This window comes from Crinia signifera, chromosome 9 (assembly GCF_055691185.1).
Source record: "Crinia signifera chromosome 9, ASM5569118v1, whole genome shotgun sequence".
NCBI classification, from domain to species: Eukaryota; Metazoa; Chordata; class Amphibia; order Anura; family Myobatrachidae; genus Crinia; species Crinia signifera.
The window spans coordinates 49,984,672-50,007,120 of NC_139225.1; the positions used below are offsets into that span (position 1 = coordinate 49,984,672).

The window sequence follows — 22,449 nt, forward strand, 5'->3', positions numbered from 1 at the left end:
GAGGGGGTGGCTGATAAATAGTGTAAAACAAATTTCCCACCTGAGTCCTGTAATGTAAGGGTTGGGTTAAAACAGAGTGGAACCTTTACCAGGAATTTATAATCCTTTTTCTAGGAATAGGATGACAAGTGATGTTGATTGATGTGAGCAATCTGTTCCATACGGGGAAAACTATTTAACTTCCCTAAGTAGTTTCCTTTGTTGAATGCAAGCAATTCCTCGCAGTATAAGGATATAGATAAACTTTCTCTTTCTGAAGTGTAGATTAGACACAAAATATTTGTAATCCAAATGGTAACTGTTTAATATCCACTGGCTCTTTTAGAAGATGGAAAGATTGTATCCCCTTAATATACTCTTTCTGTGTTAAATCTGTTACTATGCTGATTAGTTCTGTACCTCAGTAAAGCAGATGGAATAACAGCATCCCATGCATTCTCTGTTTCTATCTCACTGTACAGACAGGATAATTACTGCGAGAACGGTCACCCCTGGGCATAATATTGTCTCCTGTGTAGTCCAGAGATTATTTAGCCTCTTGTAATAGCTGTAGTAGAATACCCAATAATTGGTCTGTAGTATTATGCTGGCTAGATATAAAACGTCTAATATAGGGTAATGGGTAGTTTAATATGGATATCAGCCCTCTTCATACGCGACTATAATTTCTGGCTGCTATGTATTAGTCTGAAAGATACTATTATAAAGATATACTAGTCTTCTGACTACAAAAGTTTAATGAGGTTGCCAAAACTCAAATTTCTCTACACTGGAGGAAGCGAGTATATTGTGCATGAGCTATCTCTCCTCACTTTCTATAATAATGCAGCCAAAGATGTACTTCGGATGGGGCTGGTACACTGTACCCGGGGAGGGTATAATGACTGTCACTGCTGAACTCCCCACACTTCCTTTATCACTCCTGCATCTGCCTCTCCTTTTATCGCTGCTGGGGAACCTCTATACTTTATCAGGGGGGAGTGTGAATCATCACTATCCCACCTCTTTGCTTCACGTCAGTAATCCTCACCAGTGACCAGCTCCTCCGTCACTCGGGCCATCCCCTAATGGCACCGCCCTCCAGAGATAATGCCACCTGTCACTCACAGCAACGGGACGATGTCTCCTGCAGTAAAGAGTCTCCGGTCATCTCAGATGCTGCCGGAGAGCCGGAGAACAGCCACCCTCCTTCCAGGGTTCACCTCCGGTAAGCTCCGCTCTCCCCCAGTCTCGCCAGACCACCGCTCCAAAACTGCGGTACTCTCCTCTCTCCCCCTCTCAGGAGAAAATCCAAGCCGTTTTTTTTTCTTCGCGCTCTCCCTCCTCCTATATATAATCTTTGTTTGAGCGGGCTCCTTGTCCTCCTCCATCTCGCGCACCCCAACTTTATTTATATCACAACTGGGTGCTTGAACAAGTTTCATTTGCCAGTCTCTCCCCTATATGCAGAGATAATGGTCCCTTACTGTACATAGTCTTTTCTGTGAAAAGTTAGTTGGGTATGAATTATGCCCTCTATGAAGGATATATAATATTGAGGCTCTGAAGGATATCATACTAACAACATATATGTGCAATAAACTCCTCATATAATATTCCTGTATTTGGTCCAATGTTTGGTAAATAGTTCAAAACATCAAATAGTTATCATATACAACATTTATACACATTTATGATATACTTTAAACCTATGTCACTATTTGGAACAGTGGCAAAAGAGTATCACATGTTTCTAAGCAACAAATTGGTACGAAACAAGCACAGTATTACAAGTATTAATTAATTAACAGATAGGAATGAAAGTGAGGAGGAGGTTAAATTATGTAAGGGATCGGACAAAATACTAGGAAACAGGAAGATGTTAAAGCTGAATACTGGTATCCTAATATGGTATTGAAGAAATGTATATGTAGCCACCGGTTACGGTACACGAATACCTTACTTTGTAAGTGGAGCAGTCGGCTCTCACCAAACCTACTCCGTTCCAGCCAGGAGTCTTCTCACTTCCGCAAGATGGACAACACAGACCAGGCCACATGAATATCACTTTGACCTTTTATTCTGGGCCTGTACTTAGGGGCGCCAACCTCCTTTCACGCAATGAAGTGCAAACAGTTCAGCAGTAATCACAATGCAATTAGCTCAACAAAAATCACGATACATATACCTCGGCAATAATCACAGCAATGAATAATATAATTACGAACTCACAACGTACAGTTTCAAGATGCTTAAATGTACCGGTACACCTGGGCCACTCAGTATTCGTGGTGATACCGCAGAAGGGGGAAAAGGTTACCAACCTACTTTCTAGTTCCACACCGGCTATACCACCGTAATGGCTGATTACAATCGTCTTGCGCTCAAACGCGGTACCACCACCGAATATGAGTGAGCGTCTCAATGCACAATTTTAAACTATGCATGCAATTAGCAGAATTTAGCCATAACATCACAATATAACCTGACCTTAGGTACCCAGGTACTCTCTAATACGTAAGCCGGGAAGTCCCAAGAGGGGCCTGTGCACAGGACTTCCAGTCTAGTGACAAAACGGTAAGCACTGAGGGCTGTACTTCTATCTACCGGCCACCGGGTGGCACTGTTACTCCATAAGCTGCGTCTTGAAGTTTAAATAGTAAACTATAAAGATCCTGGTGACTTGTCTCCCACTATACAGGAGTTTGCAGAGTCTAAGCACAGGGGTGACTTCCATTGGTTGTCCCGGGAAATGGGGACGACCCAGGAAAAAGGGCTTTGAGGGGCAGGGCTTGGAATACCTGGTGTATGATGCCACCTCCGGCTGGGGTTCACGGGTCTTCACTGGTGCTGTGTACCCTCCAGGGAATGGGCGCCATGTGTTGCCACACTCCGCTACACAGGATGGCCGTCAGGTACTGTCACTGGGGCTTCTCACGCTCCCTGCGGACGCCAGTGAAGTGGCGTCTTGTCACTGCTCTCCCTCTGTGGCTGGACCCATAGTTACTGGGCTTTGTAATGCTGGGCTCTGTAGTGCCCCGCTCTGTGCTGCCAGGGCTGTCACTCACGCTGCCCGACTGTATGCTGCTTCTGCTGGTTTGGATGAGGGGCTGTACTAGGTGCCCCCTCAGCTGTGCTGCTGGGCTCCTCCACTCTGGGCTGCTGGAGATAGGGAGGTGGGACTCCCAACCACCCATCTATCCAGTGCTGCATCTCTGTCTCCTGGCACCCGCTGTGTTCAGGGGTCAGCGGGGGTCACAGCCTCCCGCTAGCACGTGCGCCTTGGCTTGTGGCGGCTCTCCGCCTTCCCTCTCCCCTGCTCTGCGTGCCCGGCTGTCTTTCCCTGAGCGGCCGGTGACGTCACACCTGCACCGCTACTCTCTGCTCTCGGCGCCCGCTCAGCTGCTGCTTGACGGTCTGTGGGGGGTCTCCAGGAGCCCGCGCTCCATCAGGATGCTCTCTGTCTCTGGGACATGCTGCTCCTACCATTCCCCTTCACGTGAGTCCCCTTCATCCACCCCCTTCCTTCTTTTCCATCCTCTCTCGCCAATCACCTCTGGCTCCCGCCTGTCACTCACAGGCTGCTGCATTAACCCCCTGTTAGCTGGGGTGTTACATATAAATGTTAGAAAAGGATGTACGACACCTGTACAACATGTAAGCTGTTGTAAACTGATTGTTTCAAAAATGAATAAATAAAGGTAAAAGAAAGTGTCAACCTCGGAGATATGCAGCTGTGCTGAATATAGGGGGGCAAACTTTCAATTGTCTTGGATAAGTATACTGCAAATAGGAGAAAAATATTTTCTAGCCCTCGTCAACTCTGCAGAATAGTCCTGAAACAAATGTTTATGGCCATCCCATTGTAGTGCTTTTATTTTACTAGAAGAAGTTCAAAGTAGGTCTTTGTGTAGGTGGTTAAGGCAGTGAAAGATCGACACCCTATGGCAAGGATTAACATTTTTCTTTTCCGGGCATTAACATTGGGCCCGTTCAACTGAATTCACTCCCAATAGGGTAGGCAGTGTAACACTGATAAATCTATGAAGCGCCTGCCCATTTCAGGCAATCCTACCAGTATCAAATGATTTCTTCTGGAATGATTCTCAAAATCATCCAATTTATTAGCCATACTATAATAAGACTTTTGCAGAGCCGAAATGTCAGGCTTTCAGTATGGGTGACTCTTTATGTTAATTTTGTGAGTTGTCCCTTTAAATCATCAATGGCCAGTTTAAAGGTAGCAGCCTGCTCCCTAAACATAGGGGCTACAATCTCTTTAGTTGCTGAAACCATTATTAGATATGAGTACTGTGCTGGGAGAGGTGTACCTGAGTCTGCAGGGTTTACATCTAAGAAGCAAGCAGGACCCACTTGAGAGAGCTCTGACTGGGGAGCAGCTTGCAGCTCCCGAGCTCCATCTTGTATTGAATTGGGAGACAGTTATCTCTTCATACATCAAAAATGCACCTCTCGGGACCTTCACAGAGACTTTCAGTCAGGTAGACCTCTTGACAGTGAGTTATGCATGCAGCTAGCAGCCATGCCCAAGGAGGTAGTTTAGTCTGTGGCTGCTAGCATGGGAGCCGGAACTCAGAAATACTATCTTAATAAATAAACCTGTTTGTGTTCTTGTGGCCTTTATGTATGTGGCCTGTATGTTGTCCCAAAAAACTCATACATTTAAAGAAAGGATGAATGTACACAGGTAAGCCATAGGTACAGGTAGTACATTGATCAGCTGATGTCTAGACATTTTAAGCATTCTGGGTATTCTCTGGATTCCTTAAAATATTTGATCATACAACCATTAATGGATTCTTTACGTGGGCCAAGAGTCTTTTAGGTATTACCAAACCATTGGGTTTTATTGACAAAATTAATTGAAACAGTATGTTTTAATATAGCTGATTGATTTGGTAGTTTTTTGCTATGTATTGTACTGTAGATTTAGAATGTAAGCTCTAACAAGCAGGGCTCTCCTTACTCAAGTGCTTTTCTAAGAATATATCTTTGCCACTGTTATAATTGCCTCAGTGTCCGCTTCTGCAACTGTCTTTTATTTACCATGTACTTGTCCTAATTTGCATTTGTACTGTAAATCATTATTTTCTTGGTTTGTTCTTTTGATCATCTATGTATTGTCAGGCGCTGTGGAACCCTGGTGGGGAGTGCATCTAGGGGATAACTTCATTCATGCACGTTACTTGTATGTGTTCTGTTGTCATGATGATGTGGCAGATGCCCTGAAAACATTTGACAACTTTAAAAAAAATGCTGTTGTTATGGATTTTGTCCAAATATATATTGAAACCCACAATTATAGCAGTACAGCTGTGCTGTAAACTTTGAAGTAAAATAGTTGCATTTCCATTAGCTGAGGGAATCAATTAGTGGAGCTATACAATTGTATTCTTCTTTCACATACTGTACAAACATTCTTTCCAGGAGATGCAGATGTAGCACCATTTATTCAGTGTGCCCCCACTGGTGAGCCGGCGCTACACAGGGGCATGAGTTTAGATTAGCGGAAAAAAGATTCCGTTCTATTAGACGAAAACATTTTTTTACAGTCAGGGCAGCCAAACTATGGAACTCTCTACCAAGGGATGTGGTGTCAGCTGACAAAATAAACACATTTTAAATAAGGTTGGACAAACATCTATTGGTTAAAAAATATTCAGGGGTACAAACAATAATCATAACCTGTCCTTAAAACAAGGGAGGAAGCTAATACACCAAGGACGAACTGGATGGATGTGAGTCTTTATTCAACCTTAACTACTATGTAATATCTGACTGGGACACACAAGCGTCCCACACACACGTGTGTCCCAGTTTCCTGGTGGTGGGGAACAGGAACCCTGCCCGTCTCCACTTCAGGGAGAAGGGCAGGGTTAGGGGGTGAGAAGGCAGGTGGGGGACCGCGTTGGGGACCACGTTGGGGACCGGCGGCAAGGTGGCGGGGGCTGGTGGCTGGCGAAACCACCGCCAGCCCCTGCAAGGAAGAGGGACACTCCATCTGTATCTGAAGTTCTGTATTAAGTTTATCTACTTATTACAGTGTTTCAGCATCTGTGGGTCAGTGTACTGACAGATATCAGTGTGTCTTTATGTCAACATAAGTGTGTCAGAATATCAACATCAGTGTGTCAGTGTCTGTTATTTTGTCCACGTCTATGTGTCAGTGTATCAGCATCAGTCAGAATGTCAACATCTGTCATTGTCTATACAGTATGTCAGCTTCTGTCAGTGTGTCTGCATTTGTCTGTGTGTTATTGTTTCAGCTTCCATTTGTCAGCATCAATCAATTGATCAATGTTTCAGTGAGTCAATATTTGTAAGTCAGTATTTCAGCATCTCTTTGTCAGTGGCAGTGTGTCAGCATCTGTCAGTGTATCACCATCTGTTTGTCAGCATCTGTTAGTGTGTCACCATCTCTGTGTCAGTGTCTGTGTCAGCATTTGTCATTGTGTCAGCCTTTGTCTGTCTGTCTGTTAGCATCTGTATGGGATATTTTATTGGAGATTAAACTTGTTAAATGAAGTTGTGCAGAATCATCTACGGTTTCACTTAGAATTATCAGCAATTACAGCCAACGTGTGCAAAGATGCATTTGGACAAATTATGTTGCAGCGCAAAAAGTGCAAATATGATATTTTTTTCTTTTGCATGCAGGTAAAATACTTTTAGTTTTGCCCATAACACTGCAATTTAGAGATCAGCTATAAATCACACCATAGGAACCATAAAATCCCCTCCCTTTTACTGCAACAATATTTTGTCAAGGAATCTACTGTATAGTTTCCAATAACTCTAAATGAGATGCTTATTATTATAGCTACAGTATTATTTGACTTTAATGTCATACCCCTTTCACATCGCACTTTTAAAACGTTTAAGGCTGCAATGTGAAAGCGCCAGAGTTGATTTACCGGTTAAAGTTAACCGGTATTTCAACACGGTTAAAAAGCAGAGTCCTACACGGTTCAAAGCCGTTTTTTTTGGCAGTTTGAACAGCTCTATTTCAATGGCTTGAAACGTGTCCCTTGGGGGTTAAACGGGTTGAATGTTTGAATGGTATTAAATGATTTTTAAAACGGTTTTCACCTGCAATGTGAAAGGTGTCAAGGCTCAGACCCGTTTTAAAGTCCCATTTAAGAATACCATGTCATTACCCATTTCTGCAATGTGAAAGCAGTATCAGTGGGTCTGTTGATTAATGTAATGATAAAAGTCAAGAACAAAATATAAACACATGTTGTTCTTAATACTTACTGCTTCTGTAACCCCTACAGTGACTTGTTCAGAAAATCGTACTCTTCCTGGATTGGACCGAAGTTTCTCCTTCTTTGCTGCACTGATGAAAGCAGATTTAGGAGACTAAAATAAAAAATATAAATAAATATAATATAAAAGTCTCTACCACTTTGGACAATGATTCAATACCTTCACAGTACATAGTTGATGGCTCATAAGGCTGATGAGTGAATTCTCCATAGAATTTATTAATCCAACAAAATTGGTATACAAACTAGAGGTATTTCACTGGGCATTTTTCTAATACTGTAAACTAGTGCCTTTCAAAAAATTAGGAATTAGGCATGCCCCATTTATGGGTGCTGAGTCTACCATGACCACTACTGACACAAACAATATAAATAATTAAAGTGCTAATGTATAAATAATCTCTTACATAACATAACCTGTAAAAAATTTGCACAGAATGAGTCCAAAGCTATTACTCTGTCTCAAGCCCATAATCAGTAGTGGCCATGTACACTTATTTTCTGTCTGAATTAATGCACAGCTACATAAAGCAAAAATTAAGCTTCTTTTGGATAAAACATGAATGGTGTGACGACTGCTCTGAATATATTTTGAATATCAATTCTGGTTGGAGTGTATACATGCTCTCAACTCTGGAGGCCTGTGCTTTCCACATAGATCATTTATTATAAGCACTAAATACACAAAGCTTCTATTAGTAATTATTGTATAGTAATAGTAATCTATTAGATAATTTATTAGGTACTTGTTTCCTAGAACGGGGCCCGATTTCACTACGTACAGTACCGTAGTGAAATCGATGGATGTCAATGTGATGCGATTTTCCTATGTATTGTATTCACTGCTCTCTGGCAATGAATAAATTACATACATCATACAATGTCATTTATTAATATGATTTATTCCCCCACCCCACTATCCACGCCACCCCGAAGCGTGGCAAGCACAGCGAGCCCCGTGAGGGGCGGCGGAACGCATCCTCCCGACCTTTTCATACCCTCACTATCCACGTTGGTGTGGAGTTGATTTTATATAGTGTATTACCGAGCCTGACGCGTGGCAAGTGCAGTGAGCCCCGCAAGGGGACTCGTAATACATGTAACCAAATCCGCGGCCCCTCGCCACAGGGTGGTGTGGATAGTGGTGGGGGGGCTAAATCACATTAATAAATTACATTGTATGTCATTTAATTGTATAGTACATTAAATGGCATCGCAGCCTGTAACATAGGATCAGATATTGGATCCAATATCGGATGCGATCGCACCCGATTTTATATTGGATGCAATGTGCCAGACAGCAGTGAATACATTACATAGGAAAATCGCGTTGCATGCCATGTGATGCGATTTTCTTACGCAGAATAGCCCACTAAACTATTTGCTTAGTGGGCGCCATTCTGGGAAACAATAACCATTTATTATAAGCACTAAATACACATAACTCTGTGACTGTGTGTATAATGCTGGGCGGATTCATAGAGTGAACTCCGCCCAGCTTTGAACTCCACCCTGCATTATTCACACAAGGATCTGGGCTATATGAAGAGACCAAGAGCTATCATCGCAAGGAGCTGTGTAACAGGCACCGTACCGGCGGCAGCAGCCAGTGACACAGCCCTACCTTACCCCATCAGGATCTAATGCACCACATGGGCTCATGTGCCCTGACATGTCATGGCTCTCATCTGCAGCACATGCCCGTCCTCTCACTACCCTGTGCACCAATAGGCTACCCAAGAATCTTTGTTCCCTCCCAGGACACACCCACCCCCAACAAAAGCATTGCTCTGTGCCCAGATTTCCCATGACTCCTACCCTCATACATCAAGAGACAGCGAGAGAGGGGCGGGCAGAGCAAAAAGCCCACTTTGTTCCTGCTCTGCTTCTCCCTTCCCAGGGACCAACCACATGTCTGCGCTGTGAGTGCCTGCCTGCGATAGGCATCATGGCGCTCAGCTGCCACACATGCCAACCCTCTCACTAACCTGAGCATCAGTAGGCTGCCGAGAATTGTATGCTCCCTACCAGGGCACGCCCACCCCTGGTAAGAGGGTCACTCTGTGCTAGGGTGACCAACCATCCTGGTTTGCCCAGGACTGTCCTGGTTTTCACTAGTAAATCCTGCGCCCCGGCCAAGTCCCGGTTTTAAGTGACAGTGAATACCTAGTGACTGAGCTCCAGGCTGGAGCCTCCAGCTATGTGGTCATAAAGGGATGCGGCCATGTTTCTGAAGACCAATTGGTGTGCAGCTATGTGCAAACTTAAGGTAACCCGTAACCACTATAAGGGGCTAAAACATTAGTTCTCAAAGTTTCCCCTTTTGTTCGCCCACAAGACAATTTTGTCACAACATCAGAATCTGGAAATGTAACTGTGCTGAGGCTGAGTTTCTCGTCACGCTCGTCACACTTGTACAACGCTGATGGGCGGCACCTGTCCCTCCATGCTGATGACTTCTCTGAACATGCGCAAGCCACATAGCAGCAGTCACTCGCGCGGCGGCGATGCCCAACTCTCCCGGCGATTACAGCAGGATGCAGACTGGCGACATGAACGGTTCATATCACAAATTGAACGCAAGCAAGCACAACTAACGCCAGCATTTACGAAAGGTCGGTTGACTAACTTGTTCACTGCTCTGAGCTCTCTTCTGGTAAGCGGCGCCTTTTATTCAAAAAAATTTCTTAAACAATGCAGATGGCTGCACTGATAAGAAGCAATGAAGTAGGGTGGCCAAGCCACGTAGCAGTGACTCACGCCAACTCTCCCAGCGATTACAGCAGGACACAGCTAGCCTGTCCCCGGCGTCGGCGGTTCATGTCACAATATTGAAATTGCAACTAACGCCAATATTTACAAAAGGTCAGTTGTTCACTGCTCTGAGCTCTCTTCTGGTAAGCCTTTTATTCTAAATTCATTCATTACAATAACTTGTTTCTTTCGCACTGTTTTTTCTTAAAAAATGCAGATGCACTGATAAGAAGCAATGAAGTTTTGAAATAATTGATGGTGCTCCTGTAGTCTGTAGACCCACTGTGCACACTGGTGTTGGCAACTCCATGTTGGATTTGCATGATGGACATGAACTGAATCCAAATAGACTATCTTTTTCACATTTCAAGCTTTTCAATTTTGCTGCCTGTTTCTCACACTGAAGTGACTAACTGGACACTGTTCATATTTGTGTTAGAAAGCAGGAGGAGGAGTTTGCAGGTGCACACTAAATATAAATGCTAGACCTTTTAATATCTTTGCTATATTGCATTGGAGGTTATTAGCATAATGATGGCCATTATTATGGGCTTGTCCATCGTGTCCAGGTCACCTCAATAGGACAAGTCCCTAACACTACTCTGAGACAGGTCCAGAGCACAGGGCCCCCCAGGCCAGCCCAGCAGAACCACCCCAGGGCATCACATTAGTGTGAAATTGAAGTGATAGTAAGAGGGATAGGGGAAATTATATGTGATAAGACTTACCTAGGTAAGAGGTAATAATAAATGTGGAGGGTGCTACATATATACTAAACAAACTAAAGGGGTGATGGAAAGTGTACGATATGATGCCATGGAGCAGCCCAGCAACAGCAGCCCAAAGAGCCCTGCGCCCCAAACACAGTCCCACAGACTAACACTCAGCATATATGTACAGTAGGACTTACCCTCATAGTGCCAAGCTGAGGTGTGCAGTCTTGAATGTTGGGACTCCAACCTAGTTAAAAACAATCTGGGACAGGTGGGTGGGGTGCTAGTTAAGGAGGAAGGCATCTCTAGTTCCTTCCAGTGTGTATGAATACACAATATATAGTACATAGGGGGAGGGGCCCTAAACTGCACACCCTGGACATATGAGGTGCTACCTGCTGAGACCTGTAGTGCAGCAAGCAGGAGGAGGAGTTTGCAGGTGTACACTAAATATAAATGCTAGACCTTTTAATATCTTTGCTATATTGCATTGGAGGTTATTAGCATAATGATGGCCATTATTATGGGCTTGTCCACCGCGTCCAGGTTACCTCAATAGGACAAGTCCCTAACACTACTCTGAGACAGGTCCAGGGCACAGGTAAGAGGTAATAATAAATGTGAAGTGTTTTTAACTAGGTTGGAGTCCAACATTCAAGACTGCACATTTCAGCTTGGCACTATGAGGGTAAGTCCTACTATATATATATATATATATATATATATATATATATATATATATATATATATACGAGAGCGAGAGACCGGCACACTCCACGATGATAAGCTCTGTAGTAGCCGGGTGCCTGCAGCAAAGAATGGATACTGTACGGGGATGAGAGCGGCACTCGCAGCATAAGAATACACCATAGACTTATTTGGTTCAATCAGCGACGTTTCAACGTCTTTCTTTCCTGAAGAAAACGTCTAATAAAAGACGTTGAAACGTCGCTGATTGAACCAAATAAGTCTATGGTGTATTCTTATGCTGCGAGTGCCGCTCTCATCCCCGTACAGTATATATATATATATATATATATATATATATATATATATATATATATATATAAAACTCCAAGAAATGATGGCACTCGAGAGGCAAATCACGATAAATAGAAAGCAGATATATTGTCAAGCTTTCGGGGACTTAAACCCCTTCTTCAGGACAAACCTACAGCTGTAGGTTTGTCCTGAAGAAGGGGTTTAAGTCCCCGAAAGCTTGACAATATATCTGCTTTCTATTTATCGTGATTTGCCTCTCGAGTGCCATCATTTCTTGGAGTTTTGTATGATTCACCGTTTGGGCACCGGGGACCGTTGATTCTTACATAGAGTGCCGGCAGTCTTGGAATCTATTTATATATATATATATATATATATATATATATATATATATATATATATATATATATATATATATATATATATATATATATTTATATATTTATATATATATATATACACTCCAAATGAAGGCACTCCACACGATTCAATGCAATTAAGAAGGCTGTATTTCAGATGCTCATATCGCCATATATATATATATGCTGAGTGTTAGTCTGTGGGACTGTGTTTGGGGCGCAGGGCTCTTTGGGCTGCTGTTGCTGGGCTGCTCCATGGCATCATATTGTGCACTTTCCTTCACCCCTTTAGTTTGTTTAGTATATATGTAGCACCCTCCACCTTTATTATTACCTCTTACCTAGGTAAGTCTTGGTAAGAGGGATAAGGGAAATTATATGTTATAAGACTTACCTAGGTAAGAGGTAATAATAAATGTGGAGGGTGCTACATATATACTAAACAAACTAAAGGGGTGAAGGAAAGTGCACAATATGATGCCATGGAGCAGCCCAGCAACAGCAGCCCAAAGAGCCCTGCGCCCCAAACACAGTCCCACAGACTAACACTCAGCATATATATATATATATATATATATATATATATATATATATATATATATATATAGTAGGACTTACCCTCATAGTGCCAAGCTGAAATGTGCAGTCTTGAATGTTGGACTCCAACCTAGTTAAAAACACTTCACATTTATTATTACCTCTTACCTGTGCCCTGGACCTGTCTCAGAGTAGTGTTAGGGACTTGTCCTATTGAGGTAACCTGGACGCGGTGGACAAGCCCATAATAATGGCCATCATTATGCTAATAACCTCCAATGCAATATAGCAAAGATATTAAAAGGTCTAGCATTTATATTTAGTGTGCACCTGCAAACTCCTCCTCCTGCTTGCTGCACTACAGGTCTCAGCAGGTAGCACCTCATATGTCCAGGATGTGCAGTTTAGGGCCCCTCCCCCTATGTACCATATTTGTGTTAGGCCTACTTGATTTGTTGAACATTGTCAGTTTAACTTTTCACCATGTCAGATATTGAAAGTGATCATGATAGTTGCAACAGCAATGGCAGCAAGACCCATACACCACCTAAAAAGTTAAAAAAGATGAAACGTCTGTGTTACTTTAACAAAAAAAATGGAAAGATACCTACAGGTGGATCAGAGAAGTGGACAACAAAAACAAAGCATACTGTATAATATGCAGAAAAGAATTTGGAATTGGGCATGGTGGAGAAGGTGACGTGAAAGCACATATGCACACTGATTTGCATAAGTCCAGCATAACAAGTGCATCTAAATAAATTACAAGTTTTTTTTTGTCTCTCAAAAAGATGATATGGCTCAGTTCAAAATAGCAGCTGCTGAATTAACCTGGGCATACCATACAAATCGACATGCACTATCATATCGCTCTCTTGATTGCTCCATCAAATTAAGTAAAGTTACATTTCCGGATTCTGATGTTGTGACAAAAATGTCTTGTGGGTGAACAAAAGGGGAAACTTTGATAACGAATGTATTAGCCCCTTATAGTGTAGAGCTGATTTTTACAGATCTGGCAAATGATTATGCTTTCTATAGTGTATCAAGTGATGCATCAAATCATGGTAACAAAAAGATGTTTCCTCTGACAGTTAGATATTTTGATTTAAAAAATGGCATTGCCAATCGCCTTCTTGATTTTTATGAAGATTACAATGAAACTGCAGAAAGCATAAAACAAAAGACTGTTGATATTTTATAGAAATACAATCTAAATCTTAGATATCTATCTGCATATTCTGCAGACGGTGCAAATGTAAATTCTCTCACAAATCAGCTTCTCACTCAAGAAAATGAAAATATTTTAGCAGCTAAATGCCCTGCACACCTTGTTCACAATGTTGAAAAAAGGGGTGTGATTTGCTTCACTGTGATGTGGAAGCTTTCATACTAAAAGTGTTTGATCACTTTTCTGTCTCAGCAAAACGGGCAGAGGCACTGAATGTTATTTTTGAGTTTATGGAAATGGAAGGAGATAGCCTTCTGAGACATGTACCAACAAGGTGGCTATCTTTATTACCTGCAATAGAAAAAATGCTAAAATTTTGGGACCCGAAGAATGTCCTACATTAATTTTGAAATGCATTGAGGATGAAACATTTTAAATTAGTGAACAGTACAGCACCCTGCTATCTAACGCCAACAACCACTGGAAACTTACAGGCCAACATTTCCCTCACTTTCCAGTTTTTTAACTGTGGCAAAAATGTCTCAAAGCTTCCTCTGAAACTAATTGTGATACACAGTATCTTTTTTTTTATAATTCAATCTTTATTTTTTATTTTTTTTATGAAACGTACATAGAATATACATAAAAAAGACAGAGAAACATCATTATTTATATTACAAATTATCATTCCCGTTACTTTCTTCTAGGCTGTAATCAGGGCCGGCGCCACCACTAGGCAGGACTAGGCATTTGCCTAGGGCGACGGCCGCTGGAGGGCGGTACTGAGCCGCTGAGGTACCATAAAGAGGTACCCGAAACCAGGGAGCGGGGAGCAGGCGTGTCTGTGATCCATACTCCCTCTTCTATCCCGCCTGTGGCGTGCTCCCTGCTCCCGCTCCCCTCTGGGGGGATTTCAGCGCGGCACCACCTACGCTGGGGGGGGTAGTATCACCCGCCACAGTATCGTCCGCACCCGGCGGGCGGCACGGGGGGGGGGGTTGCCTGGGGCGGGCGGGGGGCTTGCACCGGCCCTGGCTGTAATGTCCCCCTTTACAAAGAGTTAGCGGCTATAGACGTTATCCAGAGATATTACTACTATTTACTAATTCACTACCGTGCCTTAAACTCCTAGTCATCTACTTAATTGTGTCCAACTTATTTATCCATTTAATCAAGCTTATTGCAGTGCTATTATTATTATTATTATTATTATTATCCATTCTCCTTCTTCTCCTAGTGGTCCTTCATTTAATCTGTGTATATTATCATTTATAGTGCATCTCGCACCCATCCACTCTTCTCCGTATTATTGTGGTTCATTTACTTTAAGAAATTGTGTTTCTTCTATGTGAACTTAGTGCTTTTACTGTTGTATAGCAGTGCATTTATTTAATTAATTTTAGATATGCCATTTGTGAGGAAAGGTAATACAACCAAAAATCGGGCATCGCTAGATCGATGTTTTCTTTACATCTTGTTAGTGTATCAAGTCCTAGTCTGGCTCTCCTATTTCCCCATAGAAAGGAGGAGATCAACCCTTCCACTATGTGAAATATACGTCGAGGTTAGTAAAGGGGGGAGTGCTGTATGATATAAAGAAGTTTAGGTTTAATGATCATCTTTACCAGATTTATTCGACCGGTCAAGGATAAAGGTAACCTGCCCCATGGACCAATTTTTGATTTAATATACTCACTTTGGGGGGTTAAATTAAGGGATTCAAATTTTGAGACGTCCCTAGATACCCATATGCCCAGATATTTAAATTCTTCCACCCATCTCAATGACGTAGATGTGGACGGAGCCAGTGGGCACGCACCTCTTAAAGGCATTATGTAGGATTTACTCCAATTGATCCTAAGGCCTGAGTAGTTACCGAAAGTGTTGATTATCTCCAGAACCCGGGGTATAGCTCCTACCTGATTCTGTAAGAACAAGAGAATATCGTCGGCGTACAGGGCGATACGATCCTCCCTTGCTCCTATTTTTAAGCCCTGAATCACTGTGCTCTCCCTAATCAGACATGCTAATGGTTCTATCGCGATTGCGAATAAACCGGGGGACATTGGGCATCCCTGCCTGGTACCCCTCTCCACCCTAAACCCAGCGGAGATATATTTATTAACAGATACCCTTGCTGATGGGGAGACGTATAGTAATTTCACCCAATTGATAAAAACGGGACCGCAGCCTACCCACTCCAAAGCTTCCCATTTAAAACCCCAATTTGATAGTATCGAAGGCCTTAGCGGTATCAAGTGAAATTACAACTGGGTCCCCCCCTTCTGCCTGCGGGGTCTGAAGATGGCAGTACAATCTCCTCAGGTTTGATGTAGTTGATCTCCCAGGCATGATGCCTGTTTGGTCAGGGTGAGTAATTTCGCTTATAGCCCTGTTTAGTCTAGCTGATAGAACTTTCGCAAGGATCTTAATATCGTTAGTCAGTAGGGAAATTGGTCTATAAGAGTCCATTAATCTGGGATCTTTATCCTTTTTCAGGAGGATTATAATTAAGGCTTCCGACATAGAAGTTGGTAATTCCCTTTTCCTATTCAGTTCATTAAACAGATCTAAGAATTTTTGAGAGAAAAATTTACTATATTTTGTATACAGTTCCGGGGGTATTCCATCAAGCCCCGGTGCCTTTCCACCGGGAATTGGCGATATAGCCTCTTCAATTTCGCAGAGGGTCAATGGGGCATCAAGCATATCCCTGGTGGCTTCTGATATTTTTGATTTTCTAATTTGTAAAAGGAATTCACATATTTCTTCAGGTGTATGAGTCTGTTGGGACGTATATATCTGATGAAAAAATTGGCTGAAATTCTCCACTATTTCTGGGGTCTGTTGTGCTACTCCTCCCCTTAAGTCTTGAATTTCCGTAACTATATTAGCTGGTTGATCTGTTCTTGCCATGCGAGACAAAAAATTACCGGGTCTGTCCCCTTCTGCGTATATGGCTAATATGGCCCACGAAAAGTTCCCTATACATCTCCTTCTCGGTTAAGCACTTACGCCAGGATTCTTGGGCTTCTATCCATGATCTCTTGTTATTATCTGTCTCATCGTTCAGGTATTTTAGCTCTAGGTCACAAAATCTTGAATCCAGCTTCTGTTCCTCCTGCCTATAGGAGGCTTTTAACCCTGCTATTTCTTTTATCATTGAGCCCCTGAGGAAAGTTTTAAATGATCCCCATAAGTTCTCTACTGACTTTGTGTCTTTGTCTCAAAGAACTCCTGCCATATTGTTTCTAGTTTATCCCCTGAGTCTAGTTGGGTCAGCCAAAAGGTGTTTAATCTCCAGTAAGAAAATTCCTTCTCTTCCCCTAAATCCACCGTTATTTCTAATGGCGAATGGTCAGAGATCCCCCTGGCCTTATAATTTATACTCCAAATTTGGGGAAGCCAATTCTCTGTGACTAGTGCCAGATCAATTCTGGAGAATGCATCATGGGAGCTCAAGAAGCATGAGAACTTCTGTTCTGGATGACGTTCTCTGCATGCATCCCTTAATCCCATTTCTTTAACTGTTAATGAGAAACTAGATCTTAAAGCTCCTGAGCCTGATTTTGTCTGACTCATCCTATCTAATAAGGGATCTAGCACATTATTAAAATCTCCCAACACCATAACAGGTACATTAGGGGATAGAGCCATAAATTCTGCCGCCTTCTTTAGGACTTCATAGTTGAAAGGGGGTGGTATGTAGACTGTCAATAATAAAAAAGTCAGAGGAACCAATTTACATCTTGTAAACACATACCTTCCCCCTTGGTCCATCTGCACTAACTCTTTAATAAAGGGAACACCTTTTCGAACTAGTATTGAAACACCCATGGATGCTGATGTAAAAGTAGAATGGTAAGCCCATCCAATCCATGCTTTTTTTGAGGGATAATAACGGCCAGATGAGTTTCCTGAAGACATATTATGTCTGCGGCATATTGTTGTATTTGCCGTAGGACTAAAGCACATTTAATGTTATTATTCATCCCTCTTACATTCCAAGTAACAAAGCTATATTTAACAGGTACCATGGGCAGAGTACATTAATTGCAGGGGTGTACAGTGATAATTCCACAATGAGCATTTTTCTTTAAGTTCCTTTCTGTTAACCTTACTGCCCTCCCACCCTTCCCCCACTCTGCATGCCCCCCCCCTTCCCTTTGACATGCCTAATTAACTCCTAACCCCTCATCATTCCCTCCCCATCCCCCCGGACACAAAACACATACCCAAAGCTGCATATGGACAATTAATCTAATGGCTACCAGCAAGGAGGTCCTCTCCTGCTCCCAAAACTATCCCTTATAGATTCTCCCCAGTTTTTGAAAAGAGAACAGCGCCCAAATACATTTGCATATTACAAATTGCCTTTACCTCTCCAGCATACATGAGAGAGAGAGAGAGAGGGAAAGGGGCACAGAGAAAAGAAAAAAAAAAGCATGAAAAACAATATACAGTATACAGAGAGATATTTCTAATCTTCCGGCTAAAATCCTTTAACTCAAGTAAGCATCACAATACAAGCTTTCATATTTTCATATTTCTCTCTTATTTGCCTAATTCTATTCCATTTCTCTTTTATCTGGAATTCATAGTGTGCCCAGCCGGGAATTTACAATCCAGCCATTCTGCGGCCTCCTTAGGCGTTAGGAAGAACTTAGTATTACCCTCACAAATAACACGAAGTTTAGAGGGGAAAAGCACTGCATATTGTAGATTTAACTCTCTCAGACATTTCCTGATAGAGTAGTATTGTGCTCTGTCCCTCTGTATGTTTCCTGCATAGTCTGGAAACACAGAAAAACTTGTATTATTCCAGAGTAGTGGCCCTTTTTGTCTGGCCAATTTCAGGATAGCGTCCCGGTCAGGGTAATACAATATTTTAGCAATAAAAGTTCGAGCTGGTGCGCCCGGAGGGGGTGGTCTCATAGGCACTCGATGCGCTCTTTCCACGGCAAAGATTTCAGAGAAAGCATCCTGACCATATGCCTCTGTTAAAATTGTTCTGGGGCAGATCCCTCCGCTTTCTCAGGCAGGCCTACAAATCTTAGATTATTTATGCAGAGGCGCCTTTCCATATCCGTCATTTTAAGATTAATTGCCTTTAATTGAGTCACCAGGTCCTCCACCTTCCCTATAAGGGGGGAAACCGTGTCTTCTAGTGTTGAGGTATGGGTCCCCACTGATGGGGGACTAACGAAGCAGATGGGTGGAAAACAATGGCACATATTGGAGTAGGTAAGACAGAGTGATGCGAATTCTTGGGAAACAGTTGAAGGAAAGGCAGAGTGGCCCAGATAGGAGAAAGAGTAGCATGGGTGGGGGGAGCAGCGCAAATTGGATGAAGGGAAAACAGCAGCACAGATGGAGAGGGGAGACAGCATTACAGATGGAAGGAAACTGTAGCATGGATGAGAAGAGCAGAGCAGCATGGATGGAGGGGGAGACAGAGGGTGACATTCTATGGAATGAGAAAAATAGACTTTTGCGAATTTTCTCGCAAAAACGTCCGAAATCGCATTTTTTAACATTTTCGCATATTTAATGAGGTCCGAAAATGTGAAAAAAATGCAATTTTTGCCAACAAGTTGGACACACTGGAAATGCGATGGCTGCTTTTCGCAGCACATAGCATCCAGATGTTTTCACATGGAAAAGTATACAAATCGCATATTTAATGGTATGCGATTTGTATAAAGTGTGACTATAATTCGCCCAAAAATCAGACCAGGTTCTGATGGGCGAATTAGCCAGAAACCTGCACAGATCGCAATGTTCTGTGCAGGTTTCTGGTGAAAAAAAAAAAATAAACAGTTAAAAAAAAAAACGAGCGCGGGGTCCCCCGCCCGAGCATAACCAGCCCCGGACTCATTGAGCCGGTGCTGGTGACAAAAAATCAGGGTCCCCGACAAATAGGGGTCCCCTTGATTTAATGAAACCAGCACCAGGCTCAAGGTCCGGCGCTGGTTCCCAAAATACGGGGGACAAAATGACTATGGGTCCCCCGTATTTTAAGAACCAGCACCGGACCCAACCAGCCAGCAGGGTAATGCCACAGCCGGGGGACACTTATTATATAAGGTCCCGCGGCCAAAGCATTATCCCCGTGGCTGGTCAGCATGGGCAGGGGTCCTGGGGAAGTGGGGACCCCCCCAATGAAGGGCTCCCCACCTCCAGGACTTACCAGCCCATGCTGAAAGTCCGGGGCTGTCCCCGATGCCCCTGGGCGGTGGGCATCGGGCTGATGGATTGTGTAAAAAAAAAGAAGATAAACTATTGTTTTCTACTGGCGAACTATGAGTCCCAGCAAGCCTACCCCGCATGCTGGGACTTGGAGAACCACAAGTCCCAGCATGCGGGGCATTAAAGGGCCCGCTGGCACTTTTAGTTCTACAGTACAAAAAATAGTTAAATAAAACACACTGACACCCTGAAAAATAAAAGTTTAATACATACACAGCCCACACACACTGATACTTACCTACCTTGAGCCCGTAGGTCGGTCCCTGGATCCTGGGTCCGGGCTCCAGGGCAGAAGAGTCCGGTTCCGGGGCCTTGGTCCTGGTTCCGGGGTTTTTTAGTTTGCGCTTCCCTGCAAACGTGCGATTTTCAGACATGAAAATCGCACATTTGCAGGACTAAAGACATCGCACCACCTCGCACCTATTCGCACTATTTGGCCCGTTTTTCGCATCTCATAAAATATGCGAAAAACGGCCCAATCTTGCGATTTGAAAAAGGGCGAAGTGGTGCGATAAAAAAAAAGCAAATTTATCTCATCCCATAGAATGTCACCCAGAGTATCACTAATAAAGGGGGAGCCAGTGGCACAGATAGAATGAAATAGAGTGTGGAAAGACAGGGCAGCACAGATGGGGAAAGACACATTGGTGTGGATGTGGGAATACAGACTAGCACAGATGGGAGAACACACAGCAGTAGGAATTGGGGAAAACAGAGCAGCATGGAGGCGTATAGGAGAAGAAAGTAAAGATGAAGACTAGTTGGAGTATTCTATTTTTTGCAATTATGAAAGATGTTTGTGGCAACTGCATGTGAATACTAAGTGAAATGAATAGTAGGTAGTGAGTGTGAAAGATTTTGGACCCCAGTGGGATAGTTTGTGTAACTCAATGGGATAGACAGTGTTAGATGATTGTGGATACTTATTAGGATGAGTGCACCACATAACTGCTCAGACCTTCAGTTGCATAGACTGCATGTGTGTATTCCAATGAGCGCTCAAATCTGTGAATTAGCAGCTCCACCATTGTGTGAGTGACAGCAATCTCACTCTGTGAGAGTGCTGAATCTGCACTTACCCACCGGCTGTGATGGCGTACCATATCTGTATTGCGCAAGGAACATGTACGTTAAGGCGTCCGCCTTAATGATTGGAATTTTATTGCTTTTTGGCGTTTGAGTGGAATAGTTACAACAGGTTTCTGAAATGCCAGATCATCTCTTATATATTTGGCTACATCTGTCACTCAAAGTGTGTCTGGAGCTATAACGCTGGGTGGAGCCTCTGACTCACATGATTGACTCACATGACAGAGAACCAGCCCAGTGAGCCCACAGACAGTGCCAGACACCCTCTGCCTCTCCATGTTACACAGCAAAGACACAACTACTCACCAGACACACCAGGTGAGCGCCCCACACCTCTATACCTCCCAACATGACCCTCTCCAGGAGGGACAGAATGCTCTGTTTGTGGACTTCCATCTTAATTTATGATTGTCATCACCTGTCATTTTAAACAGGGTACTTGACAAGAAAGGTGTTTAAGCACAGGTGATGGTAATCCATAAATTAAGAAGAAAGTCCAGAAACAGAGCAATGTGTCCCTCCTGGAGAGGGTCATGTTGGGTATGCACCCCCCCCCATTCACGGCATCCCCACGATTAAATGGCACATGCAAAACACTGACATGGCTATGGTCGACAATGAAAAAGGTTGACAAGATTTATTTTTCACTTTTTCAATGTTTTCATATTCATTCTCATGTGTCGACATGGACACCAATGAAGTGCCACACTTATGTCAACATTTACATGTGTTGACCTTTCTGTGTGGATTTTTTCTTGTGGCGATTCGCAGCACACCCCCCGCAATTCGCGGCACCCCCGGTGACTCCCGCGATCCCCCCTCCCACGATTCGCGGCACCCCCCCCCCGCGTCCCCCCCTCCCGCAATTTACGGCATCCACCCACGACCCCTCCTCCCGTGATTCGCGGACACCCCTCACCTCCTCCCTCCCCCCCGCGCGCGATTCACGGCAACCCCAGGATTAAATGGCACATGCAAAACACTGGCACGGCTATGGTCGACAATGAAAAAGGTTGACATGAGTTTTTGAAGATTTATTTTTCTTTTTTTTGAATGTTTTCATATTCATTCTCATGTGTCGACATGGACACCGATGAATTGCCACACTTATGTCAACATTTACAGTAGGAGCAAGTTTCATCTTTGCTCCTTTGGCCATGGCTAGCCATGGCTATTCTATTGTTCTCAGCTGCAATACGTATTGTATTGCAGCTGAGAACAATAGAATAGACATGGCTAGCCATGGCTAGCCATGGACAAAGGAGCAAAGATGAAACTTGCTCCTACTGTACATGTGTTGAACTTTC

General features: G+C 43.2%; 1 protein-coding gene across 10 annotated transcripts in view; it reads right to left on the reverse strand.

The window, feature by feature from the left end:
- The window catches only part of FRMPD3 (FERM and PDZ domain containing 3), a 527,068-nt gene that overhangs the window by 285,706 nt on the left and 218,913 nt on the right, over window positions 1-22,449 (reverse strand). For all 10 annotated transcript variants that reach the window (XM_083159052.1, XM_083159061.1, XM_083159051.1 and 7 more), the window contains one exon: window positions 7,258-7,362. In XM_083159052.1, the coding sequence (XP_083015178.1) occupies window positions 7,258-7,362 (105 nt within the window). The remainder of the gene's footprint in view (window positions 1-7,257; window positions 7,363-22,449) is intronic.